This window comes from Balaenoptera musculus, chromosome 2 (assembly GCF_009873245.2).
Source record: "Balaenoptera musculus isolate JJ_BM4_2016_0621 chromosome 2, mBalMus1.pri.v3, whole genome shotgun sequence".
In the NCBI taxonomy this organism is placed as follows: Eukaryota; Metazoa; Chordata; class Mammalia; order Artiodactyla; family Balaenopteridae; genus Balaenoptera; species Balaenoptera musculus.
This window is the reverse complement of record NC_045786.1, coordinates 6381574-6405439: the sequence shown is the minus strand read 5'-3', so window position 1 is coordinate 6405439 and position 23866 is coordinate 6381574. Positions and strand designations below refer to the sequence as shown.

The 23866-nt window shown below is 38.1% G+C and overlaps 1 protein-coding gene across 4 annotated transcripts in view; it reads right to left on the bottom strand.

The window, feature by feature from the left end:
* Nucleotides 1–23866, bottom strand: part of MINDY3 (MINDY lysine 48 deubiquitinase 3) — a 91584-nt gene that overhangs the window by 35623 nt on the left and 32095 nt on the right. For all 4 annotated transcript variants that reach the window (XM_036843000.1, XM_036843001.1, XM_036843003.1 and 1 more), the window contains 2 exons: nt 17608–17678; nt 12422–12502 (listed from right to left, as the gene is read on the bottom strand). In XM_036843000.1, the coding sequence (XP_036698895.1) occupies nt 12422–12502; nt 17608–17678 (152 nt within the window). The remainder of the gene's footprint in view (nt 1–12421; nt 12503–17607; nt 17679–23866) is intronic.

Here is a 23866-nt window from a genome sequence, read left to right as displayed (position 1 = left end):
GACTGTCCTCTCTTCACCAGGAAACCTTCTACTGCGGGTTTTGTGAAACCCCTGCTGCTTGATGACTGAGTTCCTAAAAGGTCCCTGCAGTTAGATTCTGTGCTTTTCCCCCTCAATATTAAGTAGAAAACTCCTATTTACATAGGATAGCAAGCTACATTTTTTTCAACCACATTCTCTAAAATACATCAGAATACAATATCATATTTTTTGCTTCACACAGATGTTAAGATTAAAAAGATGACCATGTCTACATTGGATAGAAAAGTTGATTTATAAAAAACATGGCAGAGTTCAATTTAAAACTTTAAAGATTACATAGAGAAGAAGGTCATAAATTATCTGAAGTTTTACAACCTGTTCATAAAGGTTATTAAATTTATTTTCAACATTGACATTCAAATAAAACTCAATTGTGAAAAGTCTCTCCCAGTCCTACAAAATGTGTTCAGTGATTCTCTATGGGTCAAGAAGATGGTTCCAATGATATAAAAATAAGTTCTGGGCCATTGGACATCTCAAATATCAAGTGTTTTATTAAGTAAACACATTGGCACTGAAATTTAAAATGACAAACTTATACCTCTTTTTAAAAAATTGTAATTACTTAGACTCCTAAAGATAAACTGTTCATCTCAAAAAGAAAAACCAAAACAGTTATTTCACTGAATAGAAACAATTTTCTTACCCATCCTCAAACCATGAAGGCAAATTTTAAATATGATGGCGTATATAATGTGGCAATGTTTACTTACAAATACTCATCAAAATTGTTTTTATTCACTAATCTGGAAAAAGAATCTGTGTATGTTATATGTATTTAAGTTGATCAGGCAGAAGAATAAAAGCAAGTTATTCTGTTTTTGTCTCCATATAGGATACTGCATGCATTAACTGTTATTTCTTGATTTATAAGCTTAGGGATCTATTGAATAATTTTTTTTAACAACTTTATGGGAGTATAATTGCTTTACAATGGTATGTTAATTTCTGCTTTATAACAAAGTGAAACAGCTATACATATACATATATCCCCATATCTCCTCTCTCTTCCGTCTCCCTCCCACCCTCCCTATCCCACCCCTCTAGGGGATCACAAAGCACCGAGCTGATCTCCCTGTGCTATGCGGCTGCTTCCCACTAGCTATCTATTTTACATTTGGTAGTGTATATATGTCCATGCCACTCTCTCACTTCATCCCAGCTTACCCTTCCCCTGCCCCGTGTCCTCAAGTCCATTCTCTATGACTGTGTCTTTATTCCTGTCCTGGCCCTAGGTTCATCAGAACCATTTTTTTTTTTTTAGATTCCAGATATATGCGTTAGCACACGGTATTTGTTTTTCTCTTTCTGACTTACTTCGCTCTGTATGACAGACTCTAGGTCCATCCACCTCACTACAAATAACTCAATTGCGTTTCTTTTTATGGCTGAGTAATATTCCATTGTATATATGAGCCACATCTTCTTTATCCATTCATCTGTTGATGGACACTTAGATTGCTTCCATGTCCTGGCTATTGTAAATAGAGCTGCAATGAACATTGTGGTACATGACTCTTTTTGAATTATGGTTTTCTCAGGGTATATGTCCATTAGTGGGATTGTTGGGTCATATGGTAGTTCTATTTTTAGTTTTTTAAGGAACCTCCATACTGTTCTCCATAGTGGCTGTATCAATTTACATTCCCACCAACAGTGCAAGAGTGTTCCCTTTTCCCTACACCCTCTCTAGCATTTATTGTTTGTAGATTTTTTGATGATGCCCATTCTGACTGGTGTTAGTTGATACCTCACTGTAGTTTTGATTTGCATTTCTCTAATGATTAGTGATGTTGAGCATCCTTTCATGTGTTTGTTGGCAATCTGTATATCTTCTTTGGAGAAATGTCTGTTTAGGTCTTCTGCCCATTTTTGGATTGGGTTGTTTGTTTTTTTTGATTTTCAGCTGCATGAAATGCTTGTAAATTTTGGAGATTAATCCTTTGTCAGTTGCTTCATTTGCAAATATTTTCTCCCATTCTGAGGGTTCTCTTCTGTATTGTTTATGGTTTCCTTTGCTGTGCAAAAGCTTTTAAGTTTCATTAGGTCCCATTTGTTTATTTTTATTTCCATTTCTCTAGGAGGTGGGTCAAAAAGGATCTTGCTGTGATTTCTGTCATAGAGTGTTCTGCCTATGTTTTCCTCTAAGAGTTTTATAGTGTCTGGCCTTACATTTAGCTCTTTAATCTCTTTTGAGTTTATTTTTGTGTCTGGTGTTAGGGAGTGTACTAATTTCATTATTTTACATGTAGCTGTCCAGTATTCCCAGCACCACTGATTGAAGAGGATGTCTTTTCTCCACTGTATATTCTTGCCTCCTTTATCAAAAATAAGGTGACCATAGGTGCGTGGGTTTATCTCTGGACTTTCTATCCTTTGACATATATTTCTGTTTTTGTGCCAGTACCATACTGTCTTGATTACTGTAGCTCTGTAGTACAGCCTGATTCCTCCAGCTCCATTTTTCTTTTTCAAGATTGCTTTGGCTATTTGGGGTCTTTTGTGTTTCCGTACAAATTGTGAAACTTATTGTTCCAGTTCTCTGAAAAATGCCATTGGTAGTTTGATAGGGATTGCATTGAATCTGTAGATTGCTTTGGGTAGTAGAGTCATTTTCACAATGTTGATTCTTCCAATCCAAGAACATGGTATATCTCTCCATCTGTTAGTATCATCTTTAATTTCTTTCACCAGTGTCTTATAGTTTCCTGCATACAGGTCTTTTGTCTCCTTAGGTAGGTTTATTCCTAGGTATTTTATTCTTTTTGTTGCAGTGGTAAATGGGAGTGTTTCCTTAATTTCTCTTTCAGATTTTTCATCATTTGTGTATAGGAATGCAAGAGACTTCTGTGCATTAATTTTGTATCCTGCTACTTTACCAAATTCATTGATTAGCTCTAGTAGTTTTCTGGTAGCATCTCTAGGATTCTCTATGTATAGTATCATGTCATCTGCAAACAGTGACAGTTTTACTTCTTCTTTTCTGATTTGGATTCCTTTTGTTTTTCACCATTGAGAATGATGTTGTCTGTGGGTTTGTCACATATGGCCTTTATTATGTCAAGGTAGGTTCCCTCTATGCCTACTTTCTGGAGAGTTTTTTAAAATCATAAATGGGTGTTGAATTTTGTCAAAAGCTTTTTCTGCATCTATTGAGATGATCATATGGTTTGTATTCCTTAATTTGTTAATATGGTGTATCACACTGATTGATTTGCATATATTGAAGAATCCTTGCATTCCTGGGATAATCCCCGCTTGATCATGGTGTATGATTGTTTGGATTAATGTGCTGTTGGATTCTGTTTGCTAGTATTTTGTGGAGGATTTTTGCATCTATGTTCATCAGTGATATTGGCCTGTAGTTTTCTTTGTGACATCTTTGTCTGGTTTCGCTATCAGGGTGATGGTGGCCTCGTAGAATGAGTTGGGGAGTGTTCCTCCCTCTGCTATATTTTGGAAGAGTTGGAGAAGGATAGGTGTTAGCTCTTCTCTAAATGCTTGATAGAATTCGCCTGTGAAGCCCGCTGGTCCTGGGCTTTTGTTTGTTGGAAGATTTTTAATCATAGTCTCAATTTCAGTGCTTGTGATTGGTCTGTTTCTATTTTCTATTTCTTCCTGGTTCAGTCTCAGAAGGTTGTGCTTTTCTAAGAAATTGTCCATTTCTTCCAGGTTGTCCATTTTATTGGCATATAGTTGCTTGTAGTAATCTCTCATGATCCTTTGTATTTCTGCATTGTCAGTTGTTACTTCTCCTTTTTCATTTCTAATTCTGTTGATTTGAGTCTTCTGCATTTTTTTCCTGATGAGTCTGGCTAACGGTATATCAATTTTTTTAATCTTCTCAATGAAACAGCTGTTAGTTTTATTGATCTTTGCTATTGTTTCCTTCATTTATTTTTCATTTATTTCTGATCTGATCTTTATGATTTCTTTCCTTCTGTTAATTTTGGGGGTTTCTTGTTTTTCTTTCTCTAAATGCTTTAGGTGAAAGGTTAGGTTATTTGAGATTTCCTTGTTTCTTGACGTAGGATTGTATTGCTATAAACTTCCCTCTTAGAACTGCTTTTGCTGCATCCCATAGGTTTTCGGTGGTTGTGTTTTCATTGTCATTTGTCTCTAGGTATTTTTTGATTTCTTCAGTGATCTCTTGGTTATTTAGTAGCGTATTGTTTAGCGGCCATGTGTTTGTATTTTTTACAGTTTTTTTCTTGTAATTGATAGCTAGTCTCACAGCATTGTGGTCGGAAAAGATACTTGATACGATTTCAATAGTCTTAAATTTACCAAGGCTTCATTTGTGACCCAAATATGATCTATCCTGGAGAATGTTCCGTGAGCACTTGAGAAGAAAGTGTATTCTGCTGTTTTTGGATGGAATGTCCTATATCAACTAAGTCCATCTTGTTTAATGTATCATTTAAAGCTTGTGTTTCCTTATTTATTTTCATTTTGGATGATCTGTCCATTGGTGAAAGTGGGGTGTTAAAGTCCCCTACTATGATTGTGTTACTGTCAGTTTCCCCTTTTATGGCTGTTAGCATTAGCCTTATGTATTGAGGTGCTCCTATGTTGGGTGCATAAATATTTATAATTGTTATATCTTCTTCTTGGATTGATCCCTTGATCATTATGTAATATCCTTCTCTGTCTCTTGTAAAAGTCTTTACTTTAAAGTCTATTTTGTCCGATAAGAGAATTGCTACTCCAGCTTTCTTTTCATTTCCATTTGCATGGAATATCTTTTTCCATCCCCTCACTTTCAGTCTGTATGTGTCCCTAGGTCTGAAGTGGGTCTCTTGTAGACAGCAGATATACAGGTCTTGTTTTTGTATCCTTTCAGCCAGTCTATGTCTTTTGGTTGGAGCATTTAATCCATTTACATTTAAGGTAGTTATTGATATATATGTTCCTATTACCATTTTCTTAATTGTTTTGTGTTTGTTATTGTAGGTCTTTTCGTTCTCTTGTGGTTTCCTGCCTAGAGAAGTTCCTTTAGCATTTGCTGTAAAGCTGGTTTGGTGGTGCTGAATTCTCTTAGCTTTTGCTTATCTGTAAAGGTTTTAATTTCTCCTTCGAATCTGAATGAGATCCTTGCTGCATACAGTAATCTTGGTTGTAGGTTTTTCCCTTTCATCACTTTAAATATGTCCTGACACTCCCTTCTGGCTTGCAGAGTTTCTGCTGAAAGATTAGCTGTTAACCTTATATGGATTCCCTTGTATGTTATTTGTTGTTTTTCCCTTGTTGCTTTTAATATTTTTTCTTTGTATTTAATTTTTGATAGTTTAATATATGTCTTGGCGTATTTCTCCTTGGATTTATCCTGTGTGGGACTCTGCGCTTCCTGGTCTTGATTGACTATTTCCTTCCCCATATTCGGGAAGTTTTCAACTATAATCTCTTCAAATATTTCCTCAGTCCCTTCATTTTTCTCTTCTTCTTCTGGGATCCCTATAATTTGAATGTTGGTGCGTTTAATGTTGTCCCAGAGGTCTCTGAGACTGTCCTCAATTCTTTTCATTCTTTTTTCTTTATTCTGCTCTGTGGTATTATTTCCACTATTTTATCTTACAGGTCACTTATCTGTTCTTCTGCCTCAGTTATTCTGGTATTGATTCCTTCTAGAGAACTTTTAATTTCATTTATTGTGTTGTTCATCACTGTTTGTTTGCGCTTTAGTTCTTCTAGGTCCTTGTTAAACGTTTCTCGTATGTTCTCCATTCTATTTCCAAGATTTTGGATCATCTTTACTATCATTACTCTGAATTCTTTTTCAGGTAGACTGCTTATTTCTTGTTCATTTGTTTGGTCCGGTGGGTTTTTACCTTGCTCCTTCATCTGCTGTGTGTTTCTCTACCTTCTCATTTTGCTTAACTTACTGTGTTTAGGGTCTCCTTTTCGCAGGTTCGTAGTTCCCATTGTTTTTGATGTCTGCCCCCAGTGGGTAAGGGTGGTTCAGTGGGTTGTGTAGGCTTCCTGGTGGAGGGTACTGGTGCCCGTGTTCTGGTGGATGAGGCTGGATCTTGTCTTTCTGGTGGGCAGGACCACATCCAGTGGTGTGTTTTGAGGTGTCTGTGAACTTAGTATGATTTTAGGCAGCCTCTGTGCTAATGGGTGGGGTTGTGTTCCTGTGTTGCTAGTTGTTTGGCATAGGGTGCCCAGCACTGTAGCCTGCTGGTCGTTGAGTGGAGCTGGGTCTTAGCGTTGAGATGGAGATCTCTGGGAGAGCTTTTACCGTTTGATATTACGTGGAGCCGGGAGGTCTCTGGTGGTCCAATGTCCTGAACTCGGCTCTCCCACCTCAGAGCCACAGGCCTGACACCCGGCCGGATCCCTGACACCTGTCAGCCACATGGCAGGGATCAGCTCCACGGACCGTGGGGGCCTTCAGGGGCACCCAGGCACCAGGGGCGGACCATCCTCCCACAGCAGCCTCCAGGGTAGGGCCCATGTCAGACCACCGGGATCTACTGAATTCTTGTGATCGAAGACAACCTGGCACACTTAAGTCCCCTTTTCCCCCTTTATCAAGTACCAACATGCTTATATCACAATGTGAAATAAATCTTCAGTGTTTTCTGCTAATTTATTTCTTTAACAGCAATCTATAGAGCACGAGCACTGTGCCTGACACTGTTCTTGGTGTTAGGAAACAGAAACAAAACAGACCAAAATCCTGCTGTCATAAAGCTTACTAGTGAGACAGGTAATACATAAAACAAATAAGTAAGATATATAGTATGTGCCTAGTAACCAGGATTTATTAAAATCTTACATTTCAATAAACAGACAAACAACCCAATTCAAAAATAGACAAGGGACCTGAATAGACAATTCTCCAAAGAAGATATACAAATGGCCAAAAAGCACATAAAAAGATGATCAACATCATCAGTCACGAGGAAAATGTAAATCAAACCACAACAATCACTTAGCTGCAACTAAGACTCCACATGCCACAACTAAGAAGTCTACATGCTGCAAATAAGAGCCCGCAGGCCGCAACCAACACCCAGTGCAGCCAAAATAAATAAATATGTAGATTTTTTTAAAAAAATCTATTTTTGAGGGAATTCCCTGGTGGTGCAGTGGTTGGGACTCCGCACTTTCACTGCCAATGGTGTGGGCTCAATCCCTGGGCAGGGAACCAACATCCTGCAAGCTGCGTGGTGCAGCACGGCCACCCCCCCCCCCCAAAATCTATTTTCGAGAATGAGTGCGAGAGAGAATGTTAATGAAAAGGGGGAAAGGATGGGGTTGAGCTTTTAGAAAAGGTGGCCAGAGAAGGCCTCACTAAGGAGGTGACACTTGAATGCTGACCTGGAGGTAGGAAGGAATCCTTTATACAAACATCTGATGCAAGATCCTAAAGGGAAGAGCAGGGGCAGAGGGCTTGCCTCACTTCTGAGGCAGAGGAAAGGCCACCGTGGCCAAGCAAGACAGGAGGGGAGAGTAGTAGGAAATGGGATTAGAGGGCAACAGGGAATCTGATTAGCGGAGGAAGGGCCTAGGGCGTCATTCTAAGGACTTTGGCTTTTACTTTTAGTGAAAAGGGAGCCAATGACGTGAAGTGACTTACATTTTAATGGGCTCATTTTAGTCCTGAATTGAGAAGCTACTACAGACCCATGAAGGGCCACAGCATGGTCTAGTCATCAGTTAGGAAGCTACAGCAATGATGGAGGAAAGAGAATTCTCCAATTTGTCTTTCAATTCTTTCAGTAAGTTTTCAGTTTCTCTTTCGTCCTTCAAATGTTCTGTCCTCATGGCCTCCATAGTTTCATGGATATAATAACTTCTCTTATGGTTTTTGGTTTTCTGAAGTTTTGTTTTGATGCCTTCACTGTCTCTTAATCTTTTCGGTTGCTTTTTCCTTATTTGTTCTTATTTCTGTTTTTCTTTTTCTTTTTTTTGGCCAAGCCACTTGGTTTGTGGGATCTTAGTTCCCCAACCAGGGACTGAACCCGTGCCCCCTGCGGGAAGAGCGTGGGGTTCTAACCACTGGACCACCAGGGAAGTCCCTGATTTCTGTTTTTCACGTTAGCATTCCTCAAATGTCTGATGATCCTTGGTGGTCTGCTAATATGTGGAAAAACTAAAAAGCACTGTCTGTGTGGGCAGGACTTGGAAACCTCACTGTGGGATTATTTGGTTGGGCCGTTTCATTGCAGTATCTTGACCTGGTCAATTTGGCCAAAGAAAAATAAAGTGCTTTAATCATGAGTGGGTACATTCAACAAGTGCAAAGCTGCTGAGATCTAATCATTAAAAACACACATCTCATGAGGTTTCTCACCCATCATCTATCCGAGCCAATCTATCACCAAGTCCTGTTAGCTTAACTGAGGTATAAATCTCTCAAATTTATATACAGTTGATCCTTGAACAATGCAGGGGTTAGGGGTGCTGACCCTCAGCACCATTGAAAACTCACATTTAACTTATAATCGGTCCTATGTATCCATGGTTCCTCTGTATCTGTGGTTCCGCATCCACGGATTCAACCACCTGGGGATTCAACCAACTGGGAATTGTGTAGGATTTACTATGGAAAAATAATCCGTGTGTAAGTGGACCCGCTCAGTTCAAACCTGGTGTTGTTCAAGGGTCAGTTGTACTTCTATCCATCTCTATCATCATTCCCCTGGACCAAACTACACTCTTTGCTCACCAGGAAGACTACCGGAGTCTTGTTCATCCTACTCCTAGGATATCCTTCAGTGTGTGTCTTCCACAATTGGCCAGAGTGATCTTTACAAAATGCATTTTTAGTCCTGTTCCCTTCCTTCATATCTCCCCCACAAACTACTCCCACCGATTTTTAAAGTCTAGTGGCGGTCCTTACTCTTAGAAGAGAGTCGCACGGGCTTCCTACTTTTGCAGCCTCCTCCTGCCCCCTGCCCCGCCCCCAGTTCTCAGCGCTTCCGCTCTTCTCTCAGTTGTTCACACCACAGTCCTTTCTTCTACGGCTGTTTGCTTGCTCCAACTGTTTCTTTAGGTGGGAATGCTCTTTTTTCCCTCCCCCTGTAGTTTCATCTTACTGATGCCTCAGGGCTCATTTTCAACATCAATTCCTCAAGGAGATGTTCCTAATCTTCCTTAAAGCTTTACAGACCTGTGTTTTGTTAGCATCCATCACAGCTGTAATTTTATAAGTGTGACTCTTTGATTAATGCCTCCTCCATTAAAATGCACACTTCCATAAAAACAGGTGCCTAATCCTTTCCCTTACCATGTATTCACAGCACCCTGCATAATGCCAGGCGCGTATTATACGCCCTGTAAATATCTGACAAGTGGGTATATCGTGAAGGAAGAGAACTGCAGCTATTACCACCTCCAGTGTGTAAGTCACATGAAGAAGGTGACTGCTTTTCAAAGGCATCTTACAATGCCAAATTACAGACTGCCTTGAAAACTGTGACCTTAAAACATGCTTTTTTACTTCATCATAATCAGTACAAAGAAATCAGCACACAAAATATATTTCCAGACAAACAAACACACCAGTTTTATAGAAAAAGATATACACATTCACATTAAGGTCTGGGGCAGGTGGGGGGCCGGGAACAAAACTCTGTTGTTCATTTCAGGCCAAGAACATAAAGTGAACCTACCTACCAGAAACAAAGAAACCAAAAATCAAACAGAATAACAAAAACAAAGCCATAGCCAAAATTACTTGTGCAAATACATAAATATCCAAGAAAGAGTGACCAAATAATGGATCTTGTTGTAACATAAAGAAAAGCAAAATTTACAGTATTTTCTATATGGTAAAAACTATATAAATACTGCTTCATTTAAAAAAATTTAAAATTGGACCTAGTAAATGCTATCAAGTATCATCAATGTTATTTACCATTTACATGTTCTTCCAGATTTAGAATACTTTATTTCAAAGGGAAAAATTCTTTACCTGTAACTCTATAAAGATAACATGTTCAAGCAATCCAAATTCAATTGTGCTAAAATTCACGGAAAAGGAAGTACCCGTGCTTTTAAGAAGCTTCAGAGTGAGTCATGAGGAAATATTTTTAGAAGATATAAATGTCACTGGAACCCAACTGTAGAAAATTCGTGCAAAGGCTTTATTCATTAAACTAATGAGTTCTCTACACTATGTGCCAGTCTATATACCAGATGGGGAAAACACAAAGGTAAGTATCAAAACAATCAGTACAAAATTTAAGAGTTCTAAAAGAGAGATAAGGTATTTGAAATACCTGGTTTTTATGATTTATAACAGTAGAAGAACCTGAAATCTTAACGTAAGCTTTTCTATAATCACTTTATGTGTGTGTGCACTTTCCTATCAGGATTACTAGTAGCTTCAAGGATGCAAATACATGAAGACAGATTTAAAAACCTTGACTGACGTCCACGGTGTACGCTGAGTGTGTTTTGTCAGGTCCACAACTGGTGTGGCAGGGTTTTTAAAGTTTTTCTATGTACTTCATGGCTCAATTCCACTTTTCAATGCAGTGGCTGAGGCCTACGGATAAGATGATGAATGAGAGAGTCCCTGCCCCACACAAGGCTCACTGCTGACCACGGGCCACGCAAAGAAAGGCGCGGGAAGTAGCAACGGTGCATCATGTGATAAATGCAACAGCACAATGGACCCACTGCTATGGGAACAACAAAGAATACCAGGACAGGTAGGTAAGGAGTGTCTACTCCATAGAAAGGCGGGTATCATTCACTTCCATGACTCTCTCAACATACCTAACATTTCGATGTTTGAAAACAAAATGTCTGCATATCTACATAGCGCAAGTGACACTGTTCCTTCTATTAACCTCCCGTGAAACCTCTTCTGCTGTTTTGACAACAAAATCATTTCTTAAATATCAATCATAAAATTTAAGGTTTAAAATATTTTTATCTTACTATCTTTTATATTTGACACATATAGTTTGATAGAATTTATTAGTTTTCCTAATGTTAAAGAATAGGGTTGGTGATAAAAATAATAATTGGCTTGAAAATACATTTCTGTATGTGAATTGGAACTGATTTCCTTTTCTGGAAATTTATAACACTTGACACTAAAATGAGTCAAATGATGAAATCCTCAGGCAGGAATTAGTTGTTTAGGTTCTGTAGTTTACATTTGCTTTTAACTTCTTCCTCTCTACTTCAGGAGGAAAATATATAGCAAAAGCTGTCAGACGAAATGTAACCAATCAGTACGGTCTGTACTCTTACAGTTGTATTTTATAGCTTTCCCTGTTTAAGGAAAGGTAAGTATGTATCTTTCACTAAATCCACTAGCTGGACGTTTGCCAGCACAATAAAAGTGAATACAGTAATAAATAATGAAATAGATCCACAAAACTTAGCACTGTCAGTTCAGTCTTTGGTACAATTTATACAATTCATACTTCTTACAGACACAAATAAAGTACTCTAACAAGTACAAGCTGAAAAAGCACGTCGAGTAATCAGGAAAGTGCAACAGAATTAAGAAACGTCAAAAATATAATTATATATTTTCTTCCTTTAGTCCAACATCTAGCAACTCTACGTAGGCATACCAGAAATGTTTAGTAAATGCAGAATAATGAAAACGGCAATGATGATGGTGACAACAGCTAAGATTTACTGGGCATTTAACTTGTACTAGGTACTGCTAATTGTTTAATATTTAAGCCTGACAACAGTCCTAAGCGCAAGGCACTATTATTAATCCCTATTTTAAAGACATGGGGGAAGAGGCTGCCCCATGTTAGGAAGTGGCATGGCTGGGATTCTAACTTCAAGGTTCTTAACCACTCGACTGTGGAAAAAGAAATATTATAAAGGCTAGGATTTAGCAACAGTTTTGTTGCAAGAATTTTATAACAAACATATTCAAATGTATTTAATCTATTTCAATACTGTAATATTGTATATACTAAAACTGTAGGAAATATTCCATCCTGAAAGAGCAACTGACTTCTATACCACTGAACTATTAATAGATTTTAAAATGCTTTTTCCTAGATGTTATAACTAAAACTATTTTATGTCACGTAAGTTAGATTTTTATCCTCTCTACAAAAGAGTAACCCAAAACATTTAATTTCAATTATTTTCACCATAACACAAGTGATTTCTGAAAAAAATCAAAAGCCAAAGTTCTGAAGTTGGAAAAGATAAAGAAATTATAACTAAATCATGACTGATTTTACTGAAATGATTCCAAAACCAAAGCAGTACAACAGTATGTCTTTCAGTATTAATTTTTTAGATTTTGAAACAATCCACTTCACAGTGGGAATACACTGAAGTCTGTACAAAGATCCAAACTAAACATGGACTTATATTACTTGTTTGCCTGATGTCATACTTACAAAAAAAAAAAAAAAAAAAAATCCTGCTATAAGCATACCTTGGCAAAAAATACGGTGAGGTGAGTTTCACTGCCAACAATCCAAATAGGGAATTTTGGAGATTTCAAGTAAGAACCAACCTAGAACAAATGTAGCAAAATAAATAAACAAATGAAAATTTTATACTGCCTGTTAAATATCTGCCAACGAATATTTGAAGCATAACTGAAGTGTCTAATTCATATTTAATGGGAATAATGGATTGTGCCAGAATGCCTTACCCATAATGATCAAATGCTAAGTGTAAAAATGCATGTTATAAAGACTGTCAGGGCTAAGTTTGTACTGCACCTTTCCACTAGAAGAATAATACAGATTTAACACAGCTAAAAAGAATTAGTTTAGCTCTAAGAATCATTCTCAGGTTTCACTAAAGATCCTAGATAAAATGACCACTTCTAGAATTTCAGCTTGGTATCTCAAACCCTAAAACTATAAACTTGACAACAATTACTTTATCAGGAAAATAATTATAAATTAACAAGTGAGTAGATATATGAATAAATAAGGGGAAAAACCTTAAGAACATTCTGTCTCCAAAGAACCTGGGGCAACACAGTAATCTCTCTAAAGCAAAACACACACTCCCAAACATTTAAGGATATAAAAGAATCCTGTCATTTGATTCTTCATGGTAGGAAGTAAATTCAAAGTTTTACAGTATTAAGTCTCTTTAAAATACGTAAGAAGTTATACTTTATAGCCTGCCTTCGAGGTTATATATTTAATATAAAAATGACAGTACCCAAAATTTGAGAGTATCATTTTTTTTGTGCGTGACAGAGGAAAAAAAAAGCTTAAAATTCAACAGACTTGTGAAACCTGACCATGTTCACATTAACCATCCACACTCTTAGATGGACAAAGACTGACTGAAAAACAACTAACCTTACCAATCACATTTGCTGACTTTTCTTTTCTCACACAGACTCCCTAGAACGGGAAAATTCCAAGTGGCTACCCGCAGCGGTCAGGGCCAACTATCTGCCCCTAAGCAGCCAAAAGCCCTGCTCTGGTGCCCGGCTTTCAACCACCCTTTGGACCTGCCTGCTATCATGAGGAGGGAAGTGGGAAAGAGGCAGGTACTCTTTTGTATTCGGGATCGTAAAGCTAGTATCTCTGACCTGCGATGGGAGGGATGAGCGCTGTGCTAACGGCAGTGGTGACCCAGCAGAGGAGGAAGGATGGTTTGCGGACAACAGAAAAGCATTAGCAGCAAAAGGACAAAGACACAGGAGAAGCTCTGGGCACAGTTCAGAGTGAAGGGATTTTAGAGGTGTTCAGTGCAAGGCCTTCCACTTTACATAAGGAAGCTGCGAACTCCGCAGGACCTGTGCTTGGCCTCAATTCAGACAGCTAACTAGTACAGAGCTGGGGTTAAAGCTCAGGTTGTATAACTCCTCATGTGGCAGCTTTCTATTACATCACGCTGCCTCTTGTGGTAAAAAGTTTAGGTGCTGTTTAACTTCTCTTTTCGAAAAAGTGTGTGTGTATATATATGTGTGTGAGTTTAAGGTAGAAGTAAAACATGAAGATAAAATTACAAACAGTGGGATCAAAGGGTAAATGAGTGCTGAGCTCACGAAGTGTTTGTAATAAGGAAAATAAATAAAAGGCAGCATAAATGGAGCAACCACTTTGGAAAACAGCTTGACAGTTCCTCCAAAAGCTACGTACATAATTACCATATGACCAAGTAATTTCATTCCTGGGTATACACTCAAGACAAATAAAAACATGCTCACAAAAGACTTATACATTAATGTTCATAGCAGTATTATGCATAATAGCCAAAAATCAGAAACAAGCCAAATGTCCATCAACTGATAAATAGAAAAATGAAACTGATATAAACTGATATATCATACAATAGAATATTATTTGGTCATACAAAGGAATGAAGTACTCATACATGTTAAAACATGAATGAACACTGAGAACATTATGCTAAGTGAAAGAAGCCAGACACTAAAGGCCACATACTGTAGGATTCCATTTAAATGAAATGTCCAAAACAGGCAAAACTGCAGAGACAGAAAGTTGCCAGGGGCTGGGGAGGAAGGAGGAGGTGACAGCTAAAGGGTTTAGAGCAGCGGTCCCCAACCTGTCTGGCACCAGGGAGCGGTTACGTGGAAGCCAGTTTTTCCATGGACCGGGGCTGCAGGGCAGTGGTGGGGGGCGGGGGGAGGGGCGGGTGGCTCAGGCGGTAATGCGAGCGATGGGGAGCAGCGGGGAGCCGCAGATGAAGCCTCGCTCGCTCGTCCGCCCGCCACTTACTTCCTGCCGTGCGGCCTGGGGGTTGGGGACGCCTGGTTTACATGATCTTTTTGGAGTGAGGAAAACATACTGATATTAGATAGTGGTCATGATGGCACAGCCCTATGAATGTACGAAAAACCACTCAATAACACACTTTAAAATGGTGAATTTTATGCATGAGTTATATATGAGTTTTTTAAAAGGTGCACAGCCAAAAGCACTCAGTCACCTTTTATCTCGCGCGCTCACGCATACAGGGGCAGGAGAGGGAGAGAGAGGGAGAGAGAGAGAGAGAGAGACCTAGAGAGCCCGTGAGAGAGACTGTTTCATTTGTCTTAATGAACATATATGATCAAAATGATATGAAAATGTTAATTTCAATTCTAAAGGCCAATTTGCTACACTATCAAAGAACAGGGAGATGTTCAGATTCACACAACTAATTACAAACACAATTATTCCCTTAACGCCATTTCTCTAAATGTTTGATGATAAGTGAACGTATATATATTTTCAGAAGGATATCTACAGTTATATACAGATGAGCACCAGAGTGTAAGAGAGAGTGTTTTTTTGTTTTTGTTTTGTTTCTTTAATGCTGTCTTAACTCAGCTTTGAGGCCCTGACTGGGGGCTGGTCAATTCCCTTAAAAAAGACAGCTCGTAAGTCCAAACCCCAGCCACCTCCCAACATGTCTCCCCACCCCAGGCCACTCTGCATGGCCCTAATCGCTCTGGAGCCAGGCCCCAGACAACAAGGGACAACTCCCAAGCCCAGAGCTCACCCAGACTATTCAAACCAGCCAGGTCACAGGGAGCCCAGGCAACCCAGCTAACTCCATCCCAATTTCCACACGTAAGCTGCTCCCTAGGGCTGCAGCTGTTGCCTTGTCCCCAGGTATAATTCTCTTCTTGGCCCTGCCTGGTAGCATTCTCTTGTTTGGAGGTGTAGGTCACAGAGTTCTGCCTTTCATCTATCTGAGTATCAGCGTGCTGTATCCCACCATTAAAAATATCTTTAAACCTAGAAAACACCATAGTTACTCCTAGAACACTACAGCAGTAACACTAGGTTGGCACTAGAGCAATAATACTGGAGTAACAGGAGAATATACAGCAGCTAATGACTTCCCACTAAGATCTTGGGGATAAAACAGACATTCCTCTGTTCTAACAGTTACAGAAAAGCAAATGCACATATTTTGAAAATTACAATTCTGGTGAAATTGTCTGCTCATTCATTCAACAAATATTGACTGAGCATCTAATATGTACCCAGAAAGACAATGTGCCTGCCTTCAAAGAGTTTATATGCCATTAGGGACAACAGAAAAACAAATTCAAGATTAGAAAAAGATAACTAAATCAATAAAAAAGATCATTGCAGAGTGATTATTCTTATGAAATAATGTGAAAAAGAGTCACTGAGGGAATGGTCCAGGAAAGGGTCTTCGAGGCACAGTCTGAAGTAGAGTCTGAAGGAGAGAGTGAGCCGTCCATTTAAGAGCTGGAGTATTCCAGGCAGATATGAAGGAAGTACGAAGGCTCATCAGGCAGGAAAGGGCCTGGCGTGTATGAAAAACTGACAGGAGACCAGCAATGGAGAGAGTGCAACGCAACTCCGCAAGGACAGACAGAATCCAGACCATCAGGGCCTTAAGGCCACAGGGTGAAGATTTCAAAATATACCATCTTCACACCCTATCTGCCTGCAAATCACACACCACACACTTTTTAGAAAACAGCTTCACTGATGTATCTTTGACATACAAAAATTGTATGTATTTAAGGTGCACAACTTGATACTTTGATATATGTATACACCGTAAACAGATCACCACAATCAAGCTAAGTAACAAATCCATCGTCTCTATGTGGTTACCATTTTTTAATGTGCACACACACTTTTAGGAATATGAACGTCTGTGGGTGTGTTGGGGGGGAGGAGACGCAGTTTGATTCTCTGGTCGCTAGGCTGCCTCAGAATAGCTTTAACTTGTGTAATTAAAGTCACTGAAAATATGAGTTGCTACTGTTTGACTGTACAATTACTACTAATGAATAAGGGCAGGATGACACCTATTTGATTATCATATCCGTGTCACCCCTGTCCAAGTGTTGTCATGAAAGAGGAATGCTGTCTGGTAAAAAAGAAAGGGAGGGAAGGAAGGAAGAAAGGAAAAAAGAAAGAAAGGCACTGTTATTGTTACTAAAAATAATCACCACCAGAACCACTGCTATGGAACCACCATTCTAAAATGGAAAAGAATATGAGATCTACTTCTTTCTTTCCCCAAAATCAGCACATCTTATTAAGTGCAAATCATTAACGATTTAAACTCCATTTAAAACTATTTGGAATATCCAATAGTTATTTCAGTTTGTGCAGGAAAGCTATGAAATATATATCAAAAAACGAGAGTTTCATGGCAGTTCCTAATTCTAGCACGTGTGTTAGAGTTTAATGCCGTGAAATGCTTGGATTTTGTTTTTTAGTGCGAAATCAGTTTTCAGATGAAAAAGACAAGTTAGAATTTCAGGCATTTAGCAAATTCTTTTTCTTTGCCCGATAAAAGTATTATCAGTTGTTTCAGCTAAGCATACTGTTAGTGAGGAACAAACACGGCATTCCTTCCCCTCAGTTTACCCAAAACTACATTTATATTCGATGATGGGTATCTGTTTTTATAAATTATTTCATGCTGGGTTCTGCCCCCGACCCTCAAAAAGGAACAAGCCTCAGCACGATCAGCCAGCTTAACTCCATCCTTGATAAGCCTGTCAGTTCAGGAAGGGAGGTCAGAAAAGAACTGAGAGTACACACGGTCAGTAGTAAGCTGAAGTATGTTGTCATGGGAGAAAAATGCTCTCTGCAACAGTGGACATGTGAATAAAAACCATTCAAAGTACCTTAAAAATCAACTTACCTTACAGTATCTCAACGCTTCCATTAGTGTTAAGAATCCTACAGCTGCTTGTTCATGTATACCAAGAAGTTCTGCAACAAAAAAGTTAGCATTGCATTAGCATATAAATCTGAGAAGCACTTCCATGTAAATATATATGTACACATATATATATATTCTACACCAGAACTTTTTCTTTTACCCAAAACTTTAAAGCCCAGCATATATTTATTAAGAGTTCACATCAAGTCATCATGACAGTACTACTCATTATAAAATACCATTAAATTAGGTAGTGGGTAATGTGATCCTTCAGATGCACATTAAATATATTTATAAAACTTTATATTCAATGTTAACTTTTGATGGACATTTGATACCATTCCTCTCTTCTATAAACAAACACAAGCAGCATGCTTAAGACTGGGGAAATAAAGATGAACAGAACACAGTACTGCTTTAAAAAGGCTAAGAGCTTATCAAAGGAGACAGATGAAAAACCCTGTGCTCTCTGTTTATATGAACACACACATCTTACAGTAGTATTAAAGCATCTGCTTACTGTGTTAGGGAAGGTGTACACAAGTGGTAACATCTGAGTTGAATCTTGTAGCATATGTAGGAATTTCCAGGCCAAGAAGAGGATAAGAAGAAAATTCAAAGCAGAAGAAATGGCAAAGAAGTATGATAAATCAATGTATCTTCCTTGAAAGGAAGGAATGTATCTTCCTTGAAACCTTCCTTAAAGGTTTCTAGCCTGGGGAACCTGATAAATGGTGATTAACTAAGAGAAAGAATTAAGAAGAAGTAGGTTCTAAAGTGGCGTGAAGAGAGAACATGAGTTTGGTTTTAGACAAGCTAGGATTGAGGCGCCATTAGGACTTCTAGCTAGAGGACCACTATAATAGTAATTTGGGTCCACACATATTTCTAAAAAGCATGTTTTTTTCCGGTTAAAAATTATGTCCACTGTAAACACAATGTATATATAACTCTACATCCTTTTTACCATCTGGTTATATATCATCCATTTTCCTATTAGGATATTATGTTTTTCTTATCAATTAATGTAATAATATCAACTTATTTGCTTTTGTTGTAAATATTTTACTGTGTATCCTGAAGTACAACATCCAGATGGTGTAAACCAAGAACTTGTTGTTTAAGCTTTAAGATTTGTAAATTCAAAATTAATAGAAGGCACGTATATATATAGTTTGTATTTTTTCACAAACTTCTTACAGGCAGAGAAGACACAGCAATAGTTCCCAAATTTTGGGTACGATCCTTAGGGATGCCTAAGTCCCTTTTAGAGACTACATGAAACCGAAATGATTTACATGAGAAGACGTTAATTGTCTTTTTCACTCTTACTCTCTTGTGAGTGTATAGTGGGGTTTTCCAGAGGCTAACTGATACGTTATTTCCCAACAGACTGAATCTATAAACAGATATGAGAATCCAGCTGTCTGCTAATAAAACTAGACATTAAAGGGACTGGCAAAATTTTAAAACAATGTCACTCTTCTTACTAAATTTTTTTCTTATTTGGGAAGATAGTTTAATTAAAAATATTTATATTTAAAGTAATTTTAAAATGAATACATCTTTTAAAATTTCTGTCTTAATTTTTAACAAAAAACTCAATGATTATTATTTTCTTATAAACCAAATAAGCGAAAGCTTTTTGGGATCCTCACTATATTTAATAGTGTAAAGGTCATGAGACCAAAAAATCTGAGAATCATTGAATTATAGCATTCAAAGGAAAAAGAGGAAGTGAGGGTGAGCAGCCCAAATAGGCAGAGATGGTACTCCACAGCCTTTCAAATTGTTTCTTCCTCTTCCTTCCGAAATGTAAGCAGCACTAAATATTTTCAAGTTCAAAGAATACGTGTTAAGAAACATTTTCACACTTTAATTTCTAAAATCAGTTACCACCACCTAGTGTTACAACTTGATACTACATCATCTATTTCCTTAGAATTGTAAACAAATGTCTAGACTAGTATATTTATAATAATATCATGCTACTAAATATAGCAAATTAGCTGTTCATAATTCTTGAATAATGAATTGTTTAGATTAGGTCAGTAATCACATGTTTAGGTATGTTGTTTGAATGGTAGCATTTTTAAAATGTGTTAACTCCTATTTCCTTGAACAGGACATGTACTTATAACTTTTATCTTCTTTTGATGGCTAAAGTGCATCATTAAGAATATTTATTATTGTACAAAGTTGTAATTATAGTGAGGATATACTATCCTCATATTAAAACTTACAGAATTTAGTTATAAGAGAATTAATAAGTCTCAAAGAAGTCCGCTTACATTTGCAGAAAATTCTAATAATCATGTCATTACATTTCAGAATTTTCTAACTTCGTTTTCTTAGCCTAGCGTTTAAGACTAATCCTGGTGAGTGTCTATCAACCCTGCTGTTCAGTCAGTGGCACTGTACCTAAATGCAGAGTTTCATATTCCTGAGTTTGCTTTTTTATACCCTTCTCCTCCACTCCCAACTACCACTTCTCACTACTGTCAGGGTGTCTACAGAGGTCCTTCTTGGGCCTTTCAAACTTGACGCTGACTTGGAAAGCAGATAACTTCACTACATTTATTTAACAAACATGCTCTGGGTGCCAAGTATGGAAAAGAACAATGCTAAGCACCGTGTAGGAATACAAAGGTACCACTGGGAATATGAAGACGAAGAAGCAAAGAGCCTCTCTGCAAACCAGGTATCTGATGAGGGGTTAATATCCACAATATATAAGGAACTCCTACAACTCAGCTGCAAAAGACCAAATCACCCAGAAAACAAAACAAGACGCCAAAACAAAAAAATCTGGGCAAAGGACTTAGACATTTCCCTAAAGAATACACAAAATGGCCACGGTATATGGAAAGATGCTGAACATCACTGATCGTCAGAGAGGTGCAAACTGAAACCACAATGTTAGGCTAAGCATTCTCAAGAACACAAAAGATAAACGCTGGGGAGGGTGAGTAGAATCTGAATCCTTGTACACTGTTGGTGCGGATCTAAAACGGAAAACAGGATGGAGGGTCCTCAAAAAATTAAAAATAGAACCACCGTATGATCCAACAGTTCCACTTCGGTGTATTTAGTCCAAAAGAATGAAATCAGGATCTCAAAGAGATATCTGCATTCCCATGCTCACTGCAGCGCTGTTCACAATAGCTGAGAAACTGAAACAACCTAAATGTCTAGCAACAAATAAATGGATAAAGAAACTGTGCAATATCCATACAATGGAATATTATTCAGGCTTACAAAAGAAGGAAATCTTATTATATGTGCACATGTATGAACCTCGAGGACCTTATGCTAAGTGACATATGCCAGTCACAGGAGGAGAAATACTGCATGATTCCACTTAGACGAGGTTTCTAAAATAGTCAAACTCATAGAAGCCAAGAGTACAATGGTGGTTGCCAGGAGCTGGGAGGAGGAGGAGACAGGGAGCTGCTATTCCACAGACAGAAAGTTTCAGTTATGTAAGATGAATAAGTTGTAAAGATCTGCTGCACAATCTTGTACCTATAGTTAATACCATACTTAAAAAATCGTTACAGGATAGATCTCATGTTAAATGTTCTTGCTACAGTTAAAAAAATTCAACCCCTCCCCCCCCACCAAAAAAACCAAAGTAGAATGTGGTAAGTGCCATGAAGGCAAAGTGCTCAGAGGCAGGATGGATGACCTGCAGCTGTGGGAATCAGGAAGTGCCCCGGGGAAGGGAGGGCCCATGAAGTGCGAGCTGAAGGACTGGACAAGCACAGATGCGAGGGATACAGGTCTTCAGGCACAGGGAGGGGCATGAACAAAGAAATGAAAGCAAGCAGCATGATTCTGTTCAAGCACAGGTTCATGATGGCTGAAAAATTAAGCTGGGGTGAGATTATGTAGGGTCCTTGAGTAAGTAAGGTAAAGAATCTATAGTTAAAAATATGGAAAAAAAAAAAAAGGACTTTAAGGACGTTAGAATACCTCAAATAAAAAACAATAAGATACAGAAAAAGGCTTGGTTGTCTCACTTATAGGTAAAGGTACATGCAATTTGAGCCATAAACTTTGTGAAATCTATTTTTAAAGTGAGGAGCTTTTTAAAACCCCCTTATTAGCTGTCTGTCGTATTCCTGAGAAGTCAGGTTGCTAGAGAGTTGGCATCTAGCCAGGGTTGCCAGATCTAGCAAATAAAAACACAAGATGTCCAGTTAAATATAAATTTCAGATACAAAATATAATTTTTCAGTATAAGTATATTCCAAATACTGAATGGGACATACTTACACTAAAAATGATTGTTTATTTGAAATTCAAATTTAAATGGGAGCCCTGCATTTTGTCTGGCAACTTAGTTCCAGCTAACTTAATATATTTTTACAACTAATAGAATTTGGAGAAAAGGAGCACTTCTGATCTTTCCTCACATAAATTCTGATAAACCAAATACGTTTCAAATTTGTATAGCACCTGGCCACTAATTGCAATTCACATTAATTACTTAAAAATATGAAAATTTTAGGGCTTCCCTGGTGGCGCAGTGGTTGAGAATCTGCCTGCCAATGCAGGGGACACGGGTTCGAGCCCTGGTCTGGGAAGATCCCACATGCCGCAGAGCAACTAGGCCCGTGAGCCACAATTACTGAGCCTGCGCGTCTGGAGCCTGTGCTCCGCAACAAGAGAGGCCGCGATAATGAAAGGCCCGCGCACCGCAATGAAGAGTGGCCCCCACTTGCCGCAACTAGAGAAAGCCCTCGCACAGAAACGAAGACCAACACAGCCATAAATAAATAAATAAATAAATAAATAAACCCAAAGTTTAAAAAAAAAAAATGAAAATTTCAAAATGATCTTAATCTTCAGAGTTTAGATTCTCTTACTGTCTATGTATCATGAGTCTATCAGCTTTCAATTAACTATGCCTGGAAGGACTGCCATAGTGATTTCTATCAAAAGAAAAAAGAAACAAAGAATGTGGGTTTCTGATTTATAACACCTGACTCTATTTCAATCCCATAAAATGAAGAAAACATTAAAATAAAAATAATCATCAAATAAACATATGAAAGCAATAAATGTACAATACATAAAAAAAAGAGAGGGTACGCAAATGCTGAGGGATTTGTTTAAGAAAGAAAGGAGGCCATGGGAAGACTGATCTATGGGAAAATAAAATCAAAGAAAACCTCAGCTCAAAATACAGCCAACAGTAAAAATGAAGATATCTGGCAGGTTAATAGGGGCCAGACCACAAAAGGATTTTAAGACCTTGCTAAGAAGTTTGGATTTTCTTTTAAGTGCATGGGGAAGCCAGCTATTGAATGGTTTTAAGTGAGAGAATATCATGATCTGATTTAGTGTTTAAAATACCAGGCTAGTTACTGTGAAGGACTGAGGCGTGGGCAAGAATGAATTCAGTGATTAGTTCTATTGCAGTTTTATTTGTACTCTATGGCAGAAGCAAAAGCTAGTTTTAACAACTGAGGTAGAATAATGTACATGAATTCAAGAACTATATGATCAACAATATATACTTTCATTTAAAGATATAAAAAACTATCTAGATGGGAAGACCTAATATTGTAAAGATGTCAGTTCTCTAAAATAATATACAAATTTACTATAACCTCAAGCAAAATGTTTAGAGATTTTTTTTTTTTTTTTTTTTTTTTTTTTTTTAATTATTTATTTATTTATTTATTTATTTATGGCTGTGTTGGGTCTTCGTTTCTGTGCGAGGGCTTTCTCTAGTTGCGGCAAGCGGGGGCCACTCCTCATCGCGGTGCGCGGGCCTCTCATTATCGCGGCCTCTCTTGTTGCGGAGCACAGGCTCCAGACGCGCAGGCTCAGTAGTTGTGGCTCACGGGCCTAATTACTCCGCGGCATGTGGGATCTTCCCAGACCGGGGCATGAACCCGCGTCCCCTGCATTGGCAGGCAGACTCTCAACCACTGCGCCACCGGGGAAGCCCTAGAGATTTCTTAAAACTAGAAATTAAAAGGCTGGAAAAGCATTTAATTGGAATAGATAGTATGGAAAGGACCATGATAAATTTGAAAAAGTACAATATTAGGGAACGTGCTAATAAATATCAAAGTGTATTATATAACTATATAATGGTGTAGTTTTGGCAGAAGAACTCACAAATAGATTAGTGGAATAGAAGACTCCAAAAAATGACTCATACCTATGGGAAAATCTGTTATTTGATAAAGCAGGTGTTTCATATTGTGGAGAACTGACTGGA